Source organism: Penaeus vannamei, chromosome 10 (genome assembly GCF_042767895.1).
Source record: "Penaeus vannamei isolate JL-2024 chromosome 10, ASM4276789v1, whole genome shotgun sequence".
NCBI lineage: Eukaryota > Metazoa > Arthropoda > Malacostraca > Decapoda > Penaeidae > Penaeus > Penaeus vannamei.
Genome location: NC_091558.1, coordinates 12,617,718 through 12,627,717, shown reverse-complemented (window position 1 = coordinate 12,627,717; position 10,000 = coordinate 12,617,718). Strand labels below are relative to the sequence as shown.

The 10,000-nt window shown below is 38.7% G+C and overlaps 1 protein-coding gene across 2 annotated transcripts in view; it reads left to right on the top strand.

Annotated features, from left to right (window-relative positions):
• The window catches only part of LOC113805987 (uncharacterized), an 11,617-nt gene that overhangs the window by 588 nt on the left and 1,029 nt on the right, over nucleotides 1–10,000 (top strand). Inside the window, exons 1-2 of one of the 2 annotated variants that reach the window (XM_070126324.1) lie at nucleotides 1–2,035; nucleotides 3,030–3,250. The exon at nucleotides 1–2,035 is cut by the window's left edge and continues 588 nt beyond it. In XM_070126324.1, coding sequence (XP_069982425.1) covers nucleotides 1–2,035; nucleotides 3,030–3,243 — 2,249 coding nt within the window. In that variant the 3' untranslated portion in view covers nucleotides 3,244–3,250. Of the gene's footprint in view, nucleotides 2,036–3,029; nucleotides 3,251–10,000 lie in introns of those variants that run through there. The other variant, XM_070126325.1, reaches the window with a different exon arrangement.

Below are 10,000 nucleotides of genomic sequence, written 5' to 3'. Positions count from 1 at the left end.
TTAGAAACAATCCCTCACAGGCGACAAACTGTCACGCATTAGTCCTCGACAGACTGCGCCAGACAGTGAAAGACGAAGGGAAACGAGAGCTGAAGAAGATTTACAGAGAGGAGTCCAGTTTTGGACCAGCTTCGAATTTGCTTGGGAAATCGAAGGTGCGTGTGGACAAGGTCTTCACCATGATAGAAATCAAGCAGGAGGGCTCACAAACACACGAGTTCATTCAGTATAATGAACTTCTCACAAAGGCGGAGGAGAGACGAGGACAAAATGGGAAAGCCTGTTCCGTGTTGCTCATTGAAGGGCCTGCGGGTGTTGGCAAGACAACCCTCACAAGGAAGATGATAAGTGACTGGGCCTCAGGCACTAGCTCCATGGAGACTCTCGCTGATTATGATTTTGTGTGTTTAAGTAGGTGTCGAGACGAAATCCATTCCCTTGGCCAGCTCCTTGGCACCTTGATGCCCAAAACTAAAAATAAAGTCCAAAGTGAACATGATATGGTTTTATACATATCTAATAACAGACTCATGTTCATTGTGGATGGGCTCGACGAGATGAACTCAGCATCGGATAAAGTGCTGAGAGAAATCATGGGGATGAGCAGAACCGATGACATCACTGTTCTCTGCACAACACGACCCAACAAGGTACTTGACTTCAACAGATATGTGCTAGACAACTTTGACATTATGCATGTCAAAGTTTTAGGCATAGAAGAGAACAAACGTGGAGAGTTTGTAAGAAATTACAGCTTGGCATTACAAGACCCAGGCACCATGAACAAAGACATCTCTGGTCTCCTCCAGTATCTGGCAAGAAAAGACAGCCGGATGCAAGCCCACTGGCGGTTCCCCTTCAACTTGGTCCTCGTGACAATATTATGGTTCTTTGACCCACAAGCTGTGAACAGTCTGACCACGGCAACGGAACTCTTCATGAAGACACATGAGTTGTGCATAAAAAGATTGCTTCAGAGGCTATCTGACCATCAAGAAACAAGAACCGTGGACCATACAGAACTGAAACAAAAAATTGAGAAGTTCCTGAAAGTGTTCTACAGAGAGGCATTTATTAACCATCATGGTAATGCCATAGTTTTGTCTAAGACTTCAGTGCAGAGGCTCATGGAGTCATGTCACCTTCTGAGCCTCCCGCCAAAGGAGGTTCTTGGAGCCTTCCTGATCCTGACAGCTTCTCTGACAAATGCTGATGAAAAGCACAGCTTCCCGCACAAGGGCCTTCAAGACTACTTTTCAGCCTTGCACATGATGGAGATTCTTCTGGCACATGAATCGGGATATAACATTCCCAGTATAATATCTGAGGTTGAGACTGTTCTGCTCCGTAAAGATGTTCCCCAAGATGTCAGAAGGTCTGTCATTAAAGATTGTAATAAAACACTACAAAAATGCCAACGTAGGTCAGCTAAGAAACTTCCAAGCATCCAGTGTGTTCTGGCAGAAGCCATCAAAGAAGCTGCCATGTACAATGGCCAAGAGGAGGAAGGGAAGGACTTGGCAAAATATCAGAATATCATTATCCACCTCACCGGTCTCCTTCACCTTAGAGGAAAGCTTCTGGCTGAGGTTTCATCAAAGAACCAAAATGTTTTTCAGCGTCTTGCTAGTGGCCTTAACCAGAGAAGAGTGGCAAAGGACAGACCCACTGAGCTTGTGAAATTACTCAAGGCCACTGGTATTCGGGATACATCTCAGTGGCTGGACTTGCTCTCCGAGGTCAAGTGCGACAGCACAGTAAGTGAAGTATTTGCCAAGGCAATGGATCTCACGCAACGGATATGGATAAGAGATGGACATTTAGCTGCATTCCTGCGTGTCCTGAGCCACGCACGCCCGTCTTCCTTGATCCTGGACATCAGCGGCGACCCCGAGGACATCCCATCCCTTACTGAACTCCTAAGGGCAATGAAAGACAAGACGTGGAAGGTGGAGCTACGGTTCCACCACGACTTCCGACACCCGAGAGCCGGCGGCAGCGTCCTCAACGAAGCGCTTCAGCAAGTTTTCCGAAGGTAATGTGCAGCTTGCCTTTCGAGACCGAAGTGAACTTAATTAATTTAGTATTCATGTGTTTATTATTTATTTTTTATCTATTAGTTATATTCATCTATTAATAATTATTTATGCATTGTTTATTATTCATTTATTTGTTATTTGTCATCTTTCTCTACTCTTATTTTTTTCTAATCTGTTCATTGTTGATTATTTATTGATTTATTCATTACTATTTATTATTCACTATTTGCTATTTATCTTTTATCATTTACTATTTATTGTTTATTATTTATTATCGATTATTTTACTATTTATCATGTATTATTTTTCCAATGTAAGGATAGTATATATACAGAGAGAAAAAGCGAGAGGGGTATATATATGTGTGTGTGTGTGTGTGTGTGTGTGTGTGTGTGTGTGTGTGTGTGTGTGTGTGTGTGTGTGTGTGTGTGTGTGTGTGTGTGTGTGTGTGTATTTTATAAAATAAAAAAGGAATACAAATATAAATATATATGTATATATATACATATATATATAAATATATATATAAATATATATATACATACATACATACATATATATATATATATATATATATATATGAATATACATATATATATATATATATATATATATATATATATATATATATATATATATATATATAGACATATATATGTATATATATATACATATATATATATATATATATATATATATATATATATATATATATATGTATGTATGTATATTATATACATACACATTTGAACATATATACAAGTACATATAGGCATATATATACACATATATGTATATGTACCCATATATATATATATATATATATATATATATATATATATATATATATGTGTGTGTGTGTGTGTGTGTGTGTGTGTGTGTGTGTGTGTGTGTGTGTATGTATATATGTGTGTGTTTGTACATGTGTATATACATATATATTCAATTCTTTATAAATCTTCAGTAGATCATTAACCTGTGCACCGCCAGACATGGAACGTCCTTCTTCACCGCGATGGCGTCCCAAGTGGAATGCTCCGATTCACCGCCTTGTCGCGCTCGGAGTGTGACGGCGCAAAGTGCTATCTGTGTCCTCGCATGTTGCTGTCAACGTGTCACTGCCTGTCGTGAAAGTCGATATTCATTCATTTATTATACTTTCTCAGAAATACATGTACCGGCCCTCCACGAAATATATATATAAAAATGCGTATCGGTTCTTTTCTCAGTTTTGCTCAGAAATGGCTCTAAAATGCGTTAGAAGGCATTTAAATTTTAAAAAGTCCCGATCCTCCCACGACCTTCGGCTAATTCATTCACAGGTCCGTTGCCCCCCCCCCTCCCACCGAATTTCTGAATCCGCTAGTCATTAACTATACTTCTCTCTCCCCTTTGTCACAGATACTGGTCTGCTTTCTATAAATCTCAGGTATTACATCTACCGTAAACAATAAGAAATAATTGATAACGATAATAGGTAAATGAGTTCCTAAGGTGTATCGCGGGTTTGTCCATGCATGTGCGCTGGCTCCATTCAGGAGAGAAAGAAGCAATATCTGTTTATCTTCAAGCCTCTCTCTCCCTCTCTCTCTCTAGAACAAAACTACCAACACTAATACTGTTCCTAGGAATGTTTCATTTTCATGCAAGCCATTTATCTGAGGCAATAATTGCAAAAGTACTCTCATCACTCAGGGATGGCTCACATCACACCATGGGTAGAATCATATTCAAATTTGTTTCCATAAAAGTTCAGTTTTATTCAACCTGCAAACAATATATTGCAAATAACAAATGGCATCAACACAGGAATTTCAAGTCAGTGAGAACTCAAAAACTGTAGCACAGACGCTCTTCTTTCGAGTGATATAGATTGCAATGGATGGCTGTTACAGTATGGGAGCAAAGGACGCAATAGTTTAGGTGCGAGGACAGAAATTTTGATATTCCAGGGTAAATGGATTCCAAAATTTCGTGCTGTGAGGACTTTCCACCCTCAAGAACTGTGTGAGGATTTTGCGTGATAAGGACTTCGAAACTGACTGAGAAATGGGAGAAGAGAAGGGGAAGGAGAGGGATAGGGGCAGTGGTGGAAGAGGAAAGGGAGGAAAAAAGGTGGGAGACAGAGGGAAGGAGCTGAGGGAGACAGGAGAAGGAGAAGCGGGTAGTGAGTAAAAACCCTCTAAGTGGACTACGGAGTGTATGTTACGCGGACAACCACATTATCCGCACAGCCGCGTTATTCGCACAGCTGAGGGTTTCGAAACCGAAGGCGAGACACGCTTCGTCAAGAAGAGTCGGGCGAGGCTCGGCAGAATGAAAAGACGAGGCAAAGAAGAAAGACGAGAGTAATTGATGCAGCTTTCCTTGTTGCAGCCAGACGTCACGAGTGTAGGTCCTGTATTTTCCCGTTTTCTTTGGCCTTTAAAGTGACTGTTAGATCGACTATATTTATGTTCTACTATTATAATCGTTTTTTTACCATATCTATTTATTCGCGGGTTCAGGTGAATGCGAATGTGTGAACTTTTTTAAAATTTAGTATTGCTTGTGTTACTTTTATGACTTAAATTAATGTTGCCATATATTCTAATGGGGCAGGAGGAGAATGGGGAGAGTGGAGAGGTGCTGGGGTAAGGGGGGAGGGGAAGGAGGGGGAATGGGAATGGAGGAGGAGCAATGTGCCATTCTTTCGCATTTTGAGAGAAGGAAAGAGGAGAGGGAAAGGAAAGAGAAGAGGGAAAGAAGAAGGGGGAATAGAGAAAGAGCAGGGAGGAAGTGGAAGGGACATTAGGGAAAGAGTAAGAGGCAGGGGGAGGGGCAAAAGAGAAACAAGAGAAGGGAAGGGCAGGGGGAAAGGGGACGAGTATAAAGCAGAGGGAGTGGAGAAGTGGAAGTGGTAAGGGAGAAAGAGCAAAGGGGAAGGGCAAGGGGGTAATTCTTTACAGTACGAGACCAAGTCCCCAACCCCATGTTACAAAATTTATTCAACTTTATCAAATTGCCGTGGTATATATATATATATATATATATATATATATATATATATATATATATATATATATATACATATATACATATATATACATATATATACATATATATATACATATATATACATATATATATACATATATACGTATATACATATATACATATATATATACATATATACATATATACATATATATATATAAATATATATGCATATATATATATATATATATATATATATATATAAATACATATGTATAAATATATATATATACATATATATATATATAAATATATATATATGTAAATAAATAAATAAATAAATATATTATATATATATATATATATATATATATATATATATATATATATATATATATATATATATATATACCATACCTGTGCGTGCTGTACCGTACCTGTACGGGCTGAACCATATCTATATCTGTGTTCTGACATATTTTTCTTTGTAAATCTTTGGAATATATTTTTCTGGCATATATATGAGTGTTTACTTTTTACTCCTTCAAAATCAATCACCAAAATAACAAACCGTCAGGAAATAATAACATCAAATTAAGCAAACCCCTGACATATAGTGATATGATAAAGTATTGTGGTGAAATGGGTAAAAATGAGTTAACAATTAGGTAATTGTTACATGTCAAATACTGTACAGCGCTTTAGAGTAGTATGGTAGTGAAGAGAGTAAAGAGTGGAGAGCATGTAGAGCACGGCGGGAATTTGCAAAAGGGGGGGGGGGGAGTTAAGGGCATATGGCGATTAGATCAAAGGAAGGGTATGTGTCTGAGGAAAGGAGAGGAACAGTGTATGAGTAAAACTGCAAAAGAGCCATTATGAAACAATCAACAAGTAATATGGGTAGGAATGGTAGTTTGACAAGTAGGGAAGTAGATAAGGGAACAGGGGATGGTGATGAAGTAGTAGGGAAAATGTCATAAGGGGAAGGTTCCGGAGGACATTGTTACGACATAAGGGAGTCCCGTGTGTGTGTGTGGGGGGGGGAGAAGTGGAAGGGGCAAGGGGAAGAGGAGAAGGAAAGGAAGGGGAATGGGCAAGAGAGAAAGAGGAGAGTAAAGAGGGGCAGGGGGAAGCATAAGAAGCATGAGGGGTTGGGGGGTAGGGGGTCAGATGAAAGGAGCAGGGGGAATTGGAAGGGTCATAGAGGGGCAAGGGGCAGGGGGAAGAGGAGAAGGAAGAGTGGGGTAAGGGCAAAGGGTGAAAGGAAGGGGGAGGGAGACGGGCGGGGGGAAGGGGAGAGGGGAAGGGACAGTGGGGAAAGGGGAAGGGCAAAGGGCGCGGGAGAGAGGAGAATGGGCAGAGCGTGAGGTTGAGTAGCAAGCTGCTTTCGGCTCGATTGCCTCGCTTCCTGTGCTTGCGAGTGGGCTACGAGGGTCACCGTGGGAATCGGCCCTCTCCCTCTCGCTGCTCTCGACGGAAATCAGTTACGAGCGAATAACTTTGTTGGCTCAATCTCAATGTTAATGCGTAGGGCGCTAAATGAGCGCATAACACGCATATTAGTAGCGATTGGTTGCTGGGGGAAGGGGGGAGGATCAAGGTGCAAGCGGAAGTGTTGGTGTTTGTTAAGGCGTTTGTATTGTGTTTATTTAGTTTGTGAAAGCGCTGTTTCAGCTTCGATTATGTGTTGTGGGAGCCTGTTCCAGTCGCGTATAGTACGTGGAAAGAATGGGGGGGATGGAGAGGAAGAGGAGGGGGGAGGAGAGAACGAGGGAGAAGGAAGGGAAGGGAGGGGAAGAGGGAGGGGGAAGGAGAAGGCAGAGGGAAGGAAAGGGAGGAGGAGGGAGTAATAGGTGAAGGGGGGGAGAAAAGGGAAGGGAAGGCTGGGGTAAGGAGATAATCATGAGATGCGTGAGAGGTCCGGGAGTCAATGGAAGGCCTAGAACAGTGGGATATGGAACTCAGTGATATGGATGGGAGTCTGGTGAGAGGCATTATTGGAGTTGAGTGCTTGTTTGTATGTTTGAGAGAGTGGTGAGTGTGTGGTGTGCGGGTGGGGTTAAGAGGAAGAGTGTGTTGGAAGGGAGGGCTGTTTATGTCTTGCGAATGGAGTGTGTTGAAGGAATTGGAGACTGTAATGGGAGAAGATGCGAAAAACGAGCTTGAGAAGTTAGGTAGGCCGCATCCATCGCAGATCCACGCAACGGTATTGTTAACCAATCCCGTGTATAACTGTGTGAAGGAGCCGATGCAGCTGACATGATACCAGCCAGCATGCTCGGATCTCTCACAGCAGTTATCGCACTGGATGGCCCTCTGGCCCCATTTGACAGCCCTCGTACAGATCAAGCACGGGTACTTGGGGCGGTAAGGGCCGGGGTTAACATTAGCGCCGGTATCACTGCAAAGGAGTAGCAGGAGAAGGATGGTGTGCCTGGAGTGTTTAGTTGTCTTGTTGTAGTGTTTATTAGCGTACCGTAGGGTTGCGAGGGTGTGGAAAGGGTCAATGCTTGTTTGCGTTGTGTGTGTTGATGTTGATTCATGGGTGTCTGCGTGTGTTTAAGGATTTGTGCATGAAGTGTGAGAACGATGAGAGTAAGTGTAAGTGCAAGAAAGGTAATGTGTAGCAGTACATGGCATCTAATATTGTTTTCTCTTGCCTTTCTTGTGCGTGAGCGGGCGACGTGTTGTCGTGTTGTCGGCCTGGAGCGAACTGTCAAGTATCCGGTCATTACGCGGAACAGGCGTGTGTGTAAACATGAGGGAGTTGGTGTGTAAAAGTCAGTATTGGTTAAAAAGGGTGATAAGAGACTAGAAAAGAACATAATAAATTATGTTAAACTAAAAAAAATAAAAATTAAAAAGGTTAAAAAAACGCATGTTGAGTCAGGTGTGTTCCACTTAGCTTGCGGAGGAGGGCGGGGGAGAGGGAGGGCGGGGGAGGGGGAGGGATTTGCGGAGCGCGGGAAAACACGTCCGTCCGCCACGGCGTCCATGGTTCATGAGCAATGAAAGAAAGATGGAAAATAGCGATGATGATAAATCTGATGAGTATGAAAATAATAAGCATTTTGATCATGATAATTATGATATAATAGTGCTTATGACAATTGTCATAAAATTGATGATTGAGATAATCTTAATGAGAATGAAGATGGTGATTGTTATTACGATGATAATGACGATTATGATCACCATGAGGGTTGTATTGGTGAGTGTAAGATGACTTATGGTGAAAATGAAATATCAACAATCATAATGGTAATAATGTCAATGGTGAAAATGATTATTAAATTATTAAACTATTATTATATCATCATTACTATTTTCATCATCATTATTATAACGATAATGACACTGGCAGTAACAAGAGAACAAAGGTTTTAATAATGACGTTGACGATGACGAAAATAATGACACGAAAAAATATGGTAGTAATAAAGGTAATTATGTGTAAGAAAATGATAGTTGAGATTATAATTATGATGGTCATTTTCGTGATATCTGTGAAGGTATTAATCATGAAGTTGATAGGGATATGATGATAACACTGACAATAAAGACAAAAATGATTTTAAAGGTTGCAAGATAAGTACAAAAGTGGTCACAGGCAATCCATGGCAAAGGGAAGGCTCCAAGGGAACTTTTGCTTCTTGAATGATTAGGAAAAGTATAGCGATATGTCTTAGTGTATTATGCATTCTTCCTCATTCCATAATCATTTTCACTCCTGCTCGTTATTTCCTTTCATTAATTTCATTAACCTTATTAATTTCATTCATTATATCACAACTAACAATTGAATTCACAATACAAATACATCATTATTAAAAGTTAATTTTGAAAGTTTACGATCATGTGAAAGATGATTCATAAGCATTGCATGTAGTAACAGCTCATTTTAGCTTACATCATATTTCTTACTTGGATGTACTTGATATATTTACCTTTGGTAAAAAAAAAAAAAAAAGAAAAAAAAAAAAAAAAAAAAAAAAAAAAAAAAAAAATATATATATATATATATATATATATATATATATATATATATATATATATATATATATATATATATATATATATATATATATATATGAATAAAAGAACATAGGTATCCTAAAAGTGATCTCTCAGCATGCACTCGCGGAAAACAACTGATCGCTAGTAAACAGGAATCGCCCATATCCTCAACCAAATCGGGGGAACTTCGTTAAATATATGAACAGGGATAACATTCCTGTTTTTATTTTTATTCTTTCTAATGAGAGTTTCACATACATTTGCTGTGTATGATAGGTATTGTTCATATAAAATGTTCTTGCTCTTAAAGTTATTTCCACACAAATATTCACCGAGGTATACTTAAACACACACCCAAAAATATAACGAAAACAACAATATTTTCAGTAATATTATTGTTATTAATGATATATATCTATTGTACACAGTAGGCTTACATAATACATATATATGCATTATCTATATAAATATATACAAGCATACATTTATACATATACACATACATACATACATACACACATATATTTACATAGGCCTATATATATACATAATACGAACATATATACAAACGCACCCACTCACACATACACACACACACACATATATATGTATGTATATGTTTATGTATATATGTGTGTGTAGACATAGCAGGCCTAAACAATATATATATATATATACATATATATATACATATATAATATACATATAAATACCATAGATATACAAATTATATAATTATATAGATAAATATATGTATATATACATATATATATGTGTATGTATATTTCTATATATGTATATGTATGTTTCTATATATGTATGCGTATGTATATTTCTATATATGTATGTGTATATTTTGTATGTATATTTATATTTATACATATACATACATAGAGGAAGTGACGGAGAAGGATACAACAATATCGTGAAGAATCGCATCACTAATCAGTTGTTTTATTAAAAAATAA